Source organism: Notolepis coatsorum, assembly GCF_963971535.1.
Source record: "Notolepis coatsorum genome assembly, chromosome: 6".
NCBI classification, from domain to species: Eukaryota; Metazoa; Chordata; class Actinopteri; order Aulopiformes; family Paralepididae; genus Notolepis; species Notolepis coatsorum.
In genome coordinates, this window is record NC_140170.1 from 69,304,903 (window position 1) to 69,320,732 (window position 15,830).

Genomic DNA, 15,830 nt, shown 5'->3' on the forward strand with positions numbered 1-15,830 from the left:
ATAATATTTTTTTTTTTTAATATAATCGCATTTTATTTTCATATTCGAATCCCATGCCCATCGAACAAAGCTTTGAAGTATTTAAGACAGCCCTACGCTACAGTATGTGTTTTGTTTTTTGTTTTCTTTGCTAGTATGGTCATGATATTGGTATAATATTTTGCTCTAAGAAGTCTTAAAAAGTCTTGATAATATGTACAGCTTTTGTAGACGGACACCTTTCATCCCTGGGAAAGACGCTCATCGTCGTTCAGTCGATTGACTGTTGATGTTTTTGATTTGCTTTGAAACAGAACTTTGGATAAACCACAAAGCCACAGCCTTTGGGCCGTTTTCCAAGTGACTCACTAGCCAGGAAGATAAGGGCTGCGATGTGTCAAAACAGATCATAAACGTAATGTTGAAAGACCGGTCTGTTTATTGGCAGGCAATCAACCTGTGACAGGTGTCTGGAGCGATGTGTCCTAACGCCATTTACATTCCATTAAGTACTGGGACTGTTACTCCCACACCAAGAGACATGCATGCTAGGTACACATTTTACTTTGAACAAGGTGCATTACAACTGGAGGTGGTCCCCACTGTTCCCAAGTGGTTAGGATGAGTCCAAATTCAGAGGGGTAGTCTCCCCATCGGGATTAGAATATAACTTAAGTGACGTGTGCAGTTTTGTCACATTATTATATATTCTCCACTTGCACAATGTGGGGGCGTCATATCCGGTTACGTCTTTAGCCGGGTAGACTTCTTCCGGTCCCATCACAATACATGATTTTAGCAACTTTTCTCCCGTCAATTAAACTGCTTTATCGTTTTTCTTTTTGAATTACTTAAAAAAAATATTTAATAAGCAAACGTTTGTAAAGTGTGTTTGTCAGCGGGGTCTTTTAAGGTTTTTGGGCTGTATTTCATGTAAAAAAAAGTTTACTGAGAGTTAGCCACATTAGCATTTAGCTCCGCCTAAATCCAATACAACCAACAGTTTACCAGATTAACAATAAAACGTTCACAACTTTCCAGAATATCAAACGTGGGTCTAACAGATGCCACATCGATACTAATTGAGTTATATGTCTCATTTCATGCCCCATATCTAACAGATTAATGTGTTGGATTTAGGCGGAGCTAAATGCTAATGTGGCTAACTCTGTGAAGTTATGAATGAGACGTATAACTCAATTAGTATCGACGTGGCATCACCCACATTTGATATTCTGGAAAGTTGTGAACGTTTTCTGTTGATGTGTGGTGTATTGTGTGCTAGTTTAACTATCTCTAACCCAGTTTACTGTCTCTGTAGATGGGGGTGATGTGCGCTAGTTGAACTATCTCTAACCCAGTTTACTGTCTCTGTAGATGGGGGTGATGTGCGCTAGATGAACTGTCTCTAACCCAGTTTACTGTCTCTGTAGATGGGGGTGATGTGCGCTAGTTGAACTATCTCTAACCCAGTTTACTCTCTCTGTAGATGGGGGTGATGTGCGCCCAGCAGCCGGTGAATTTCGAGCTGCTCACGAGGTTCCAGCAGCTCCAGTCTCGCCTCTTCCCCCTCAGCATAGAGAACGAAGAGGTTAGACACCGTCCTCTCTCTTTCTCTCTCTCATTCTCTCTTTCTCTCTCTCATTCTCTCTTTCTCTCTCTGTTTCTATCTCTCTGTCTATCTCTATTTTTCTCTCTTTCTTTCTCTTTCATTCTCTCTTTGTCTCCCTCTCTCTTGCTCTCTTTCTCCTTCTTATTTTCTAGCTGTCTCTTTCTCGCTCTCTTTCTTTCTTTCATTCTTTCTCTCTCCTTCTGTATTATTCTTTTTTATATGTCTTTCTTTCCCCTCCTCTTTCTCTCTCTCTTTTTTGTTCTCTCTCTCTCCCTCCTATCTCTTGTCTCTCTCATGTCATCACTCCATTATAGCCGTCTCTCCTCCACCTCATCACTCCATCTTCTCCAGCTCTCCTTCAACGGCCCTCTCTTATCCATCCATCTCCTCCACCTCATCACTCACTTTTTCCCTCCACTAACGGGACAGTCCATCCATCTTGCTTTTCTACCACCACCATCACCACCACCCCCCCCCCCACACCACCACCACCACCACCACCACCAGCATTATTGTACATTTATTCCATTTGTTCGTGCCACTGTGTCAACATAGATTAGAATATTGAGTAGTTTATAGTGAATCTAATGTGTATAAACCTAACCCCTTACCTCAACACTAACCTCAACGTTGGAGACCTCACTCCTAAACCCCAACCTGAAATAGAGATGGAACAGATATATATGGAATTGCATGGTATTCCAGTTTCAATGGGATTGCCTTGGCGTTAGGGAACAGCTTTGGTCCAAGTTGATTTCCCGTTGGATATTGTGGACTGCATTTATACAGCAGCTTTTATCCAAAGCGCTTTACAACTTATGCCTCACATTCACCCATTCACTCACACATTCACCCACCGATGGGGCGCCCCCCAGTGGCGCACCACGTAACTACGCTTGCAGGACATGTGTCCTCCCCATCTCTCTCTCTCCCAATTTCCATCTGTCCTGTCAATAAAAGCACTTAAAAATGCCTTAGAAAATATCTTAAAAAAGAAAAAACATTCACCCACCGACAGCAGAGGTGACAACCTGCTCATCAGGAGCAGTTGGGGGTTAAGTGTCTTGCTCAAGGACACTTCAACATGCTTCCCCGGGAGGAGACGGAATAGGACAAGGAACCTTCTGATTACCAGACGACCCCTCTGACCTTCTGATCACCAGACGACCGCTCTAACCTTCTGATTACCAGACGACCGCTCTAACCTTCTGATTACCAGACAACCGCTCTAACCTTCTGATTACCAGACGACCGCTCTAACCTTCTGATCACCAGACGACCGCTCTAACCTTCTGATCACCAGACGACCGCTCTAACCTTCTGATTACCAGACAACCGCTCTAACCTTCTGATTACCAGACGACCGCTCTAACCTTCTGATCACCAGACGACCGCTCTAACCTTCTGATCACCAGACGACCGCTCTAACCTTCTGATTACCAGACGACCGCTCTAACCTTCTGATTACCAGACGACCGCTCTAACCTTCTGATTACCAGACGACCGCTCTAACCTTCTGATTACCAGACAACCGCTCTGACCTTCTGATCACCAGACAACCGCTCTAACCTTCTGATCACCAGACGACCGCTCTAACCTTCTGATCACCAGACGACCGCTCTAACCATCTGATCACGGTCTCAACTCCCGGAGTCATCATTGCCTGCGGCTTGGGCCGATCGTCATACTAACTCGTTTGGCTGAGTTAGCGGGAGGGAAGTCGAGGGTGGTAATCTGGCGTTGTGGACAGCGACGCCTACAGGTCAGGTCTGGGCGCCTGCTCAGCGAAAGGCAGGAAATGGTGAAGGCAGCGTGACCTGCCTTCGGCACCATGCGGCACGGTGGTGTAGTGGTCAAACACTATCGCCTCACAGCAAGAAGGTCCAGGGTTCGATTCCCGCTTGGGGACCAGGTTTCCATGATGCCAGTTACCCAGGTGGGGTATCTCCCAGGCCTTTCTGTGTGGAGTTTGCATGTTCTCCCCGTGCTCGCAAGGGTTTCCCCCCCGATAAGATAAACCCAATGGAAAAACATGCACAACAACAAGATCGCTAACGCTGTGGCGTCCTTGACGAAGACAGACAGGAGCACTTGGATTGGTCCCCTGGCGCGGCTCACGTTGACGCCTGTCTGATCCCGGCTGCCCTTGGGGGGGAAGGACGATGGGATGGGTTAATTGCAGAGACGAATCGCATGCATGCATCGCATGTGTGCCGATTGATGACCTCTGAGCAGGTCCTAAATTATAAATTATTATTACCTCCCACGCGTTACGCTTCACCAATGCGAGTCCTCGCTGCCAGGTGAAAAAAGAGCCACTGGCTGTCTCCACATGTGTCGGAGGAAGCGTGTGGTAGACTTCAGGGTTCCCTTGTACCGACCAGTAGGAGGAACATGCGCACAACAACCAGGTAGGGGAGGGGGGGAATTGGCACAACGACTAAATTGGGATGGGGAGAAAAATAGAAAATCAGGCGGAGATAAAATGAGGATAAAAAAATTATAATAAATTGAGGATGTAATATATTATTGAGCTGCATCGAGATGCATCGTCGAATCGAATCGTGGACAGCTGAATTGTAATCGAATCGTGAGGCCAGTGAAGATTCAGAGCTCTATGCAATAGAAAAAAAAATGTATCTACCTTTTCTCCCCATTTTTTAAGTTTTTCGCCCGTCCCCAATTTCGTATTGTCCAATTCTACCCTCCCCTGTCTCGAACGCTGTTAGGCCATGCCTCCCACAAGCCGGCTGCAATGTGGACGAAGCCTTGCATCACGTGTCCCCTCCGGTACACGAGGAGGCAGCCGTCGCATCTTTTCACCTGCACAGCGCGATCTCTCAGCGGCGAGGGTCTGCATGGGAGGCGCACCAACCGACCTGTAGGAGTCGCTGTCCACAACGTCCGATCCCCACCCACCAGCTTCCCACCAACTAACACTGCCAATTGTGCCGAGAGCTGGGCTCGAACCCAGCATCTCCTGCGTTGGTGGCGAGCACCTTGCCCACTGCGCCACCTAGCCGCCAATAGAAAATAAATTTGAACAGATTTTTTAAACGGTTTGAAACGGTCTATAGCTATTTTTGCCACGGCGGCGTGTCGAGTGTTAACCCTCCACGCGCCTCTGCCTCCCTCCCGCCAGGTGAAGAAGACGATGGAGGCCACCCTGTCCACCATCCAGGACATGGTGACGGTGGAGGACTACGACGTGTCGGAGTGCTTCCACCACAGCAACAGCATGGAGTCCGTCAAGTCCACCGTCAGCGAGTCGTACCTCAGCAAGCCCAGCCTGGCCAAGCGACGGGCCAATCAGCAGGAGACGGAGCAGTTCTACTTCACGGTCAGAACCGCTCGATTGGTTGATATAGATTCTTTGTTGCGGGCCTGTTGTTGTTGGGACGTGAGAGGCTCCTCTCTACTGAGGCTTCAGACATACGGTGTGTGTTGTGTGTTGTGTGTGTTGTGTGTGTTCTGTGTTGTGTGTGTTCTGTGTTGTGTGTGTTCTGTGTTTGTGTGTGTTCTGTGTTTTGTGTGTTCTGTGTTGTGTGTGTTCTGTGTTTGTGTGTGTTGTGTGTTGTGTGTGTTCTGTGTTGTGTGTGTTGTGTGTGTTCTGTGTTTGTTTGTGTGTGTTCTGTGTTGTGTGTGTTCTGTGTTGTGTGTGTTGTGTGTGTTCCATTGTACGGTGCTCACCTGGAGGCCTGTGTGTTTGTGTGTTTCTAGAAGTTAAAGGAGTTTCTGGAAGGCAGGAACCTGATTACCAAGCTGGAGGCCAAGCATGACCTCATTGAGAAGACCTTGGGAGAGAGTAAGGCCTGCTATTCAGCTTGTATTTATACTGCTATTCACCTTGTATTTATACTGCTATTCACTTTGTATTTATACTGCTATTCAGCTTGTATTTATACTGCTATTCAGCTTGTATTTATACTGCTATTCACCTTGTATTTATACTGCTATTCAGCTTGTATTTATACTGCTATTCACCTTGTATTTATACTGCTATTAACCTTGTATTTATACTGCTATTGACCTTGTATTTATACTGCTATTCAGCTTGTATTTATACTGCTATTCACCTTGTATTTATACTGCTATTCACCTTGTATTTATACTGCTATTCACATTGTATTTATACTGCTATTTACCTTATACTTATATGTATACTGCTACTCACATTATACTTACATTTATACTGCTATTCACCTTATACTTATATTTATATTACTATTCACCTTATACTTATATAGTTGATCGTGCTATGAACCCTCTGCTTCCCACTTCTACCGGACAAACCCTAGCTTTCCATATGCGCTGTTCAGTTTCTGCTGCCAAATCTGCATATCTAAGCTTTTTCCTTTCATACGCCTCCGCCACTGAATCCTCCCAGGGCAGCGTCAGATCTATAAAAGACCATAACACTGGGTTTGGCCTCAAGTTAGTGCTAACTATTTCTCAAGGAACGACACATTTTCCTCCAAAATCTACCGGCATCTCCCAATCCTTAGCTCCCTTTAGCTGGCCTGACTCGTGCCTGCCTAAAAACCTCCTCTACATTTCTCTCCCTCACAGACAAATTGAATAGCTGCACTCTCTACCCGATTACATCCTGAATTCACCTGTACTCTTCTGCTTTCAATTCCTGCTGCTTTCAACACCTGGTCATGTCGCCATGTATAAGACTAATCTTACAGCCTGACATATTGTATATACGTATGCCTCAGTCTCAGAACACAGTAAACATGACAGGTCCTCATCTACTCATTGTTTTAGATTATTTGGTGATGGCAGCATATCGTAGTTCATCCACTGTCCCTGCTTAGCCTGGGCCACAGCCTTTATACACCTCACTACTTCCTCTTGTCGACGTACCTGCTCCACTAACCAGCTTCCTCCTTTCTGTGGGACCTTCTTTGTTCCATACAGATTTCCCTGAGCTGAGCCCTAAGCCTCCTGGGCCTTGTTGCACCTTACCTACAATGTCTGTATGCCCAAGGGCTGCCTCTGCTTCCTGTACTGCCTGTACTTCTGCTTCCTGTACTGCCCGTCTTAGGTTACATTTCCTCCCCCTAGTTGGATTTGGGACCGAGTTACTAACTACTGTATCTTTGCTCCTTGATGGCACTTAAACTCATCTGTTAGACTAGTTACTGGTAGCTGGAGAATACCTCTCCCATACAATGCAACATAGAATCTCTCAAGCCTTTGCACCTTTGGTATTGGCAACTCGTATACTGTAGGTCTACTGACGATGGCCACATCGACTTAGGGAATGAACCAAACTGCAAACACCACAACTTCGCCTGGAAGCCCTGACGTGTCTATCCTTCCTATAAACCTCAACAACATCTTTCCTAAATTGTTCAAGCTGTTCACTGTAAATTCCCTATTGTGCCACCTACTCAAAGCTTCCACTGGCTTGTCCTTTATAGATGGAATTTTTTATATAGCGCTTTTATCCAAAGTGTTTTTACAATTTGTTACTCACATTTTTACCCATTCATTCACACATTCACTCACACATTCACACACCGACGGCGGAGGCAACCATGCAAGGTGCCAACCTGCTCATCGGGAGCAATTAGGGGTTAAGTGTCTTGCTCAAGGATACATCAACACGCTGCCCGGGAGGAGCGGGAATCGAACCGGGAACCAGCGGATTGCCAGACGACTGCTCTACCTCCTGAGCCACTGTCGCCGTCTCTCCCCACCTACCACCCACCTTGATGCTCTAATAATTACATGTCACCATTATGAATGCTAATGGTGAGGTAGTGCACCCTGCCATAATACCTGTCTACTCTCTGCCATTTGCCAGCATTTGCCATAAAATACCACATGTAAATCTCTTTTCTCTATCTTGTTCTGCCTGAATCTATCATTTTAGTGTGTTCTATGCACCCTGCGTAACATGCTTTCTGCACTGTGGTATACATGAAACTAGTCCTTTCTAGGTCGTTTGCTAGCCTCTGTGCCACTACGCTAAAGAAGATCTTACCGTCAACATTCAGGAGGGATAATGGTCCGAAACTGACTTAAAACTGAGGACTCTTTCTCCTTGGGCATTATGATTCCCCCCTGCTCTACACCGAGCTCCTGGTATAGCCTGTTTATCCCACACTACTCTCAATAACCTCCACAATCCAAGCACACTTTTATCAACCCATTGGACCCGGGGGCTGAAGAAGCCTTTGTATACGCCTTACTCCAGCTTCCACTTCCTTCCACCCTTCCTACTATCCACCGTATACTCTCCTAATGGTGGTACCTCTGGAGGAAGACCCATTTCTCAATTTGTTCCTGTATCGAAGTCTTTTATTTTTATTTTTTATATTCATCTACCTCTTATTTTGAAGTTGTCCTCCCTTTCCTTGGCTGAACTCATTTGAATAGATCCCTATAAACCGCTGACTCTCCGCTTCTACTTTCTCCTCCTCCTAAGTTGTTCTGCCCTCCTGCGCATTGCTAACCGACTTCTTAGCTCATTAATTCCCTCTCCCTCTCATCCACCGTCGCCTCTTCTCCGCTGCTTCCTTAACCGTTTCCTCTCCTTTACTCGTCTCTCTATTTCTCCTTGCTGTCTCCACCCTTTTTGCTTCCAATAAAGACGGCTTTCATAAAAAAAACTAAAAAAAATGGGGTCAACCTGAAGGAGTTGAAGGGGCAGGAATGCAAAGTGATCACACGGCTACAGCTGCCACAGTCACGGATAATGATCCGCATGCTGTCCCCGCCACTCAAGAGGTCTCCAGAATCCATCTTTGACCTGCCTTTTTAAAAACGTCCTCCAGTTCCTTCTGTTATCGGCTGCATCGACTGAAAACTGATGTTTTATCCACATCAACCACCGGGCGTCTCACACAAGACACTTGACTCTATGACGATAAAGCTCATCTCACAGATAACGGAAAGACACTTGTCTCTATGACGATAAAGCCTCTGTGGACCTGGTCTGTCTGTCTGTGGACCTGGTGTGTCTGTGGACCTGGTCTGTCTGTTTGTGGACCTGGTGTGTCTGTGGACCTGGTGTGTCGGTGGACCTGGTGTGTCTGTCTGTGGACCTGGTGTGTCTGTGGACCTGGTGTGTCTGTGGACCTGGTGTGTCTGTGGACCTGGGCCTGAGGTACGAGGCTCGTGTGTCCAGTGAGTGAGTGGACGGAGGGGCAGCCCAGAGACGACAGTCGCGTGCCGGGACACACAAGGACCCACACAGGAGACACACAAGGACCCACACAGGACGAGACGAGCGGTCATAAATAAACCACAGCGATGGGCTGGGAGGACGGGGCTGGGTCAGGGTAGCGAGGCCCGTGTGTGGATGCAGCTGTGTGTGTAGGGGTGGTGGGGGTTCCTCTGGGGGGGCCACTGGATCTAGAGCTACCATGTCCCACAGGAAAACCCTTAACTGAGCTGTGTGTGTGTGCGTGCGTGCGTGTGTGTGTGTGTGCGTGTGCGTGCGGGAAGTCGGTCGGTGTCTGTTTGTGTCCAGCTGTGGTCATTTCCTCATTCGTACTGCATCCACTATAACTCTTCTCTTTGCCTCCTGTCTTCTTTCTCTCTCTTCCTCTCCTTCTCTCTCTTCCTCTCCTTCTCTCTCTCTCTCCTCCCTCTCCTCCTTCCTGTCTCTCTCTCCCCTAGGTCAGAAGACTGACTGTTGCCTTGCCAGGTAGGTGTGGTGTAGGAAGGAAATAAACTCTCTCTCTGTCTCTGTCTCTCTCTCTCTCTCTCTCTCTCTCTCTCTATCTCTCTCTCTCTCTCTTTCACACACACACACACACACACACACACACACACACACACACACACACACACACACACACACACACACACACACACACACACACACACACACACGTACAGTCACTCATACATACATGCAGATACAATCTCTCTCTGTCTCTCTCACACAGACACACACATAAACACGCTCGCTCACACAGATACCATAGTAGCGTTTAAGCTTGATTTGTTGGCAGTCAGGCCTATGATTTACCCTCTGACTGTTGATAGTTGTTCTCAACACGTGTGTGTGCATGTGTGTGCGTGTGTGTGCGTGCGTGCATGTGTGTGTGTGTGTATACAAATAGAGTGTTTCCAGAGTTATGTATATAAATAGACACTCTGGAGATATAATAACAGAGTGCTGTCTCTCTCTCTCTCTCTCTATCTCTCTCTCTCTCTCTCTCTCTCTCTCTCTCTCTCTCTCTCTCTCTCTTCATACAGTGGGCGGAGGAACTCTGCACTCAGGAAGCAGGTAATTGTCTATCTGTCCTTGAGTGTGTGTGTGTTTGTGTGTGTGTCTTTGTGTGACCGTGTGCTTCTCTTGTCAGTGGCTGTAGGGTTGGGTACCGTTCACATTTGAACTGATACCGGTACCAGTGCCAGTTCCTAGAATTCGGTAGCGGTACCCAACGGTACTTTCTCTCTGTAGTAATCTTTTTTTATTTATTTCAGTTGTAAAGAAAAATAAGTCCCAAATAAGTAAAGTTATTTATTTAGAACATTTAGTTATTTATTGTTGTAACACACCACACAAAATAAATCGCATGATCATGTACTGTATTTTTTAAATGTTTAAATATCAACATTATCTCTGTAAATGTTCTCAAACTCCTCTGACCTCGTCTGGTCTTTCCGAACACGACGGGACAGTAATATTTTACATCTAGACGTTTAGCTGATTGTTTTATCCAAAGCGACTTACAAGTTCTGTACAACAGGTCAGCATGAAGGGTACAACTCTGGCAGATAAGTAACAATGATCGTCAAACAGTGTTGAACTTGAGCGCTACAGTCTTGAGTGCATAGTAGTAGAGACATATTGGCATAGTAGGTAGTAATATAGGCGGGGAAGATTATTTAGTGGAAAAGTGAAATATATATATTTGTGGAAAAGGCACCCTCTTGTCTAGTATATTACACTCTTGTACTTTATACTAAACATGTAAAGGTACCGATTGATCTATTCTAGTGTGAATCGGTACTCGGTAGTACCGATGTAATTCGTTCGGTACCCTTACAAGTACAGAGATCGGTACTCAACCCTACACTCAAGACGGCGAAAGATTGGTCGGGATTCGGCTGTCCTAGCGAACTTCTCACCACAGTTAGGACAGACAAATCCCGACCAATCTTTCACCGTCGACTAAAAACACACTTCTTCAAGGGTGGTCAAGTGGCATAGCGGAGATTGCGCTCGTCACCAACGCAGGAGATGCTGGGTTCGAGCCCAGCTCTCGGCGTTGCTACCAGCTTGGCTGGTAGTTCATACTAATACAATTGGCAGTATTAGGGGGTGGGAAGCTGGTGGGTGGGAATCTGGCGTTGTGGACAGCGCTTGCTCAGTGGGGGCAGGACTTGGTGGAGATAGCGTGCCCTCCCACGCGTTACACTTCACCAATGAGAGTCCTCGCTGCCAAGTGAAAAGACGTCACTGGCAGTCACCGCACGTATCGGAGGAAGCGTGCGGTCGGCTTCGGGACGCCCTTGTACCGACTCGTAGGAGAACATGCATACAGCAGCCAGGTAGGGGAGGGGGGGAATTGGCACGGCAACTAAATTGGGACGGAAAGAAAAACAGAAAATTGGAGAAAGAGAAAAAAAATAAAAAATAAAAAACACACTTCTTCAATCAATATCTGAAATTAATGAAAAAAATTATAATAATAATAATAACCTAACCTTCTTACTGTCCTATACTACCATGCACCCCTCCTACTATAGGAAAGAGTTGTACCCTTCCTGCTGACTTGTCGTACATAACCTGCAAGTCGCTTTGGATAAAAGCGTTCAGCTAAATTACAAAATGTAGATTTATCCTACATGTCAGAAGCCTGCTGCTCTTAATCCTTCACAACACACACACACACACACACACACACACACACACACACACACACACACACACACACACACACACACACACACACACACACACTCACACACACACGAGAACACACACACACACATGAGAACACAGTGTAGTAAATATGACCAGGGCCCCGTTCCCCGTACCTGGCTAACTGAGTTAGCCGGATAATTTCCAGTATAGCCTGACTTAAGCCGGACCTTTCTGTTCCCCGACGCTCGATTGTCCAAATCACCATGACAACAGATCAAAAAGTTTGAGCCTGGTCGAGAGCAGGCTTAAGTTCAGTTAGCTGGATGAACCATGGCCACGCCCCCACAAAGAAATGACAGCTCGCTTCCTGAAATGATTCTCACAGTCTAGGATCTGCATTATACCATTCTGAATTACGTTTTTGTGCTTCATTCTTCCAGAGGGGGCTTTTGAAATGTAAAATAGACCCAAAATGCTGATACTAAATTCACGTTGTCCTAAATAATGCACGTTATATATACCGTGGCGCTCGCTAGGTGCGATGTACACATTATGTGGTTATTTTAACAACGCGCAGCATTGCAAATGTGAATCCTGCGGGGATATTTTTAATGATTGAAACCTATCGCTCGTTTGGCTCTGATTCCTTTCATATTCTCCGCTGTGGGAGCGCCTGGATTGTGTTTCATTCAAGCATAAAATTGAAGTGTCTATGCGTGGATTGTGGTTTTTGTGGATTATGAATTACGAGGAATCTGAGGATTGTTGAATTGTATCATCACTCACACGTTATTGTGATATTGTAACTGGGATTAATGCATTTGAGAATAAAGAGATAAAACTTCATTCAAAAGAAAAATATTCTAAACACGGGTCTCTTGTCCATTGATGGTCTTGGATACACAATGGATATATCCCGTCTGGCACAGTGGTCCAACGGCCAGTGTTCACTCCTGGCAAGCCGGCGACCCGAGTTTGAGACCCCGCGTTTCCAATATGATTTTTTTGGAATATAATATTAATGATTATACGCAAAAGTAGCCTTCGTTTTAAGTTAAAATATTATAAATCTACATGCATTGAGGATGTCATTCTTTATATAGCTCTCAACGTGCACCAAATTGAAGTATTTACATTTCAAAAAGAAAGCTAGAAGAAGTGGGATTCGAACGCGGGTCGTCCGTGTGAAAGACAAAATGCTCGACCATCAGACCACGGTGGCAGACAAATGAAACATCAACCATACATCCATCAATGGATAAGAGAGCCGTATCCTTATTCTGAAACTGTTGAACTAATTATTTTCGCTAGCAAGATCTCATTTGATTATCCATTCCATGAACCTACTGCCAGCAGGGCACGTTTAAAGAAATATAATCTGATTGATTGATTGGGGTAATGAGGGACTTAAAATTTGCCTATAGATTATGCATTTAACTTGTCGGCGAGGCTATTGAGCCGTACTGCAATCTGTTAATAAAGTTTTAAATCAATCAATCAATCAATGCCGTTAGAAAATCAGGATCTCTGCTCTCGACACTTGCTGTCTTCTCGGCTGAGGCGGGCGCGCGCACTGATCCTGAGTATCAAGTCTGGTTAGAGTTAACAAGACTGAATCCACCTTCGAGGAACAGGAAAATCCCGGCTTCAAACATCGGGTTAATTGAATCTAGATAATGGGACTCTTGATCGACTTAGTTGAACCAGGTACGGGGAATAGGGCCCAGCTCTCTGTTGGTCCTGTTGCCATCTTTGCATTCTCTGAAGCCAACTCAAACAATACAACAGCTGCTCAATGGGGAAACGCAGTGTGTGTAGCCCCCCCTGGTGGTTTACTCGTGCTATTGCAGCCTACAAGTCTATCCCGCTCCCAATGTCAGGTTTGAACATATCGAAACAACAATGTGGTGTACGCATGCACACACACATACACACACACACGCACGCACGCACGCACGCACGCACGCACGCACACACACACACACACACACACACACACACACACACACACACACACACACACACACACACACACACACACACACACACACACACACACACACACACGCAGTCACTCACTCCCTGCCCTCACCTCCCAGAGCTTTCTGGGAAGCCTAAACAAACAAAGGGAATAGGACAGGAGCGGTCTCCTAGCAACAGCTGGGTACAGCTCCCCCTCCCTCCCCCAACTCACTACCACCTCAGATACCCTCTTCTAAAAATTTGTGTGTGTGCACCGATGCATGTGTGTAGTGTATGTCCTGCGTGCGTGTTTAGCCGTCTGTGTAGAAATCCTCCTGACAGGAGGTGTGCAGTGGCAGGCTATTTCCTCTCCTCGCCTCTCCTCCCCTCCTCTCCTCTCCTCTCCTCTCCTCTCCTCTCCTCTCCTCTCCTCTCCTCTCCTCTCCTCTCCTCTCCTCTCCTCTCCTCTCTCTTCTCTCTTCTCTCTTCTCTTCTCTCCTCTCTTCTCTCCTCCTCCTTTCCTCCTCTCCTCTACTCTCTCCGCTCTTCTCTCCTCTCATCTCTCCTCCTCTCTTCTCTCCTCTACTCTCCTCTCTCCTCTCATCTCTCCTCTCTTCTCTCCTCTCTTCTCTCCTCTCCTCCTTTCCTCCTCTCCTCTACTCTCTCCGCTCTTCTCTCCTCTCATCTCTCTTCTCTCCTCTACTCTCTCCTCTCCTCATCTCTCCTCTCTTCTCTCCTCTCCTCCTTTCCTCCTCTCCTCTACTCTCTCCGCTCTTCTCTCCTCTCATCTCTCTTCTCTCCTCTACTCTCTCCTATCCTCTCCTCCTCTCCTCTCTTCTCTCCTCTCTTCTCTCCTCCACTCTTCTCTCATCTCCTCTCCCTCTCCTATTCTCCTCTCCCTCTCTTCTCTGCTCCCTCTCCTATCGTTCTGCTCTTCTCTCCCCTCTCCTATCTTCCTCTCTCCTCTCCCCTCTCCTCCCCTCTCCTCTCCTCCTCTCCTCCCCTCCTCCCCTCTCCCATCAGAACTGACCCCTGTCTCCTCTCCTCCTCCATGCAGGACTCAGGGCAGGGCATCCCCCTGATGGTGGAGAGCTGCATCCGCTTCATCAGTCGCCATGGTGAGGAAACACCGTGATTAGCTCATGATTCGCTGTCATGGAGACCCGAGCACTGATTGGTTACATCATGTCAAGTGTGATTGGCTGTCCAGTACACCGATTGGTTACATCATGTCAAGTGTGATTGGCTGTCCTTGATGCATATAAAATAGATTCCACAAACTACCTTTCTCAATGATCATGAACAACGATCATTTAATCACTTCATATTATATTACAAATGTACAATAATAAGGCTATGACATTATGACATAACCAGCAACAAATCAATGATGTCTAACAAGGTAGTTGGTTCATATGATGACAGGAGAATCGTGGTATCTGATAGGCCGAATCAATTGACAAACAGCCTACAATCTACTCCCATCAGCTGACCAACACAGAGAAGAAGTCATGTGAAATAGGCTAATTTCACCCAATATGTCCTCTAATCTGACCTCAGTTCAGTCTCAGTTTAGGTTTATAGAAAAGGTTAGAAGGAAGTTGCCTCTCATTCAATTCCCTAAGACTGACATCACTATATAGGGTCATGTGACCAGAGACCCCCCTTCACACCGACATCACTATATAGGGTCATGTGACCAGAGACCCCCCTTCACACCGACATCACTATATAGGGTCATGTGACCAGAGACCCCCCTTCACACTGACATCACTATAGGGTCATGTGACCAGAGACCCCCCTTCACACCGACACCCACAACAGCTGTTAATCCCATAGTCTGGCCTCGAATATCCCTTCACTGTCTCGGATGGAAAACCTCTTTCTTTTATCCACTAAGAACTTGTAGATGAAACCGAGTGATCTAACGCATACATGTCCCATACAAGATACAAGATTTTGGGAAATTAGCTCACCGTCTTCTCCAGAGAGAGAGAGACAAGGAGATAGATACCAGTCTCCTCTCTGTGCGTTCAGTAGAAAGCTATCTGGCTGCACGTTAGCCTAGCTTAGCACAATGAATGGAAGCGGACATGGCCGGTTAGCCTTCGGGAGAGGTGTTGGACAGTGCCTAGGGCTAACCTGTGTGCACAACGTGCTTCACGCCGAGGAGAGGACACACGTGATGAAGGCGTGACCTGAGACACAGAGGACACGGGACGGAGACGTGATCTGAGAGGAAGGGAGACGTTTGTTTGTCTGCCTGGTCGCTTCCTCAGCAGCTCTGGAAAAATAAGCAGCTGTGCTCTGAGAGCGACACGGAGTCTGGAGACTCTGACACACACACAGATACACACACAGATACACACACAGATACACACACAGATACACACACAGACACACACACAGATACACACACAGATACACACACAGATACAC

The 15,830-nt window shown here is 46.5% G+C and overlaps 1 protein-coding gene across 1 annotated transcript in view; it reads left to right on the forward strand.

Moving 5' to 3' along the window:
* srgap2 (SLIT-ROBO Rho GTPase activating protein 2) overlaps nt 1-15,830 on the forward strand; it is a gene marked incomplete at its 5' end in the record, with an annotated part of 224,006 nt that overhangs the window by 204,718 nt on the left and 3,458 nt on the right. The window contains 7 exon segments of the mRNA XM_084315613.1: nt 1,469-1,570; nt 4,734-4,931; nt 5,312-5,396; nt 9,227-9,254; nt 9,812-9,842; nt 14,449-14,509; nt 14,952-14,980. Coding sequence (XP_084171739.1) covers nt 1,469-1,570; nt 4,734-4,931; nt 5,312-5,396; nt 9,227-9,254; nt 9,812-9,842; nt 14,449-14,509; nt 14,952-14,980 — 534 coding nt within the window.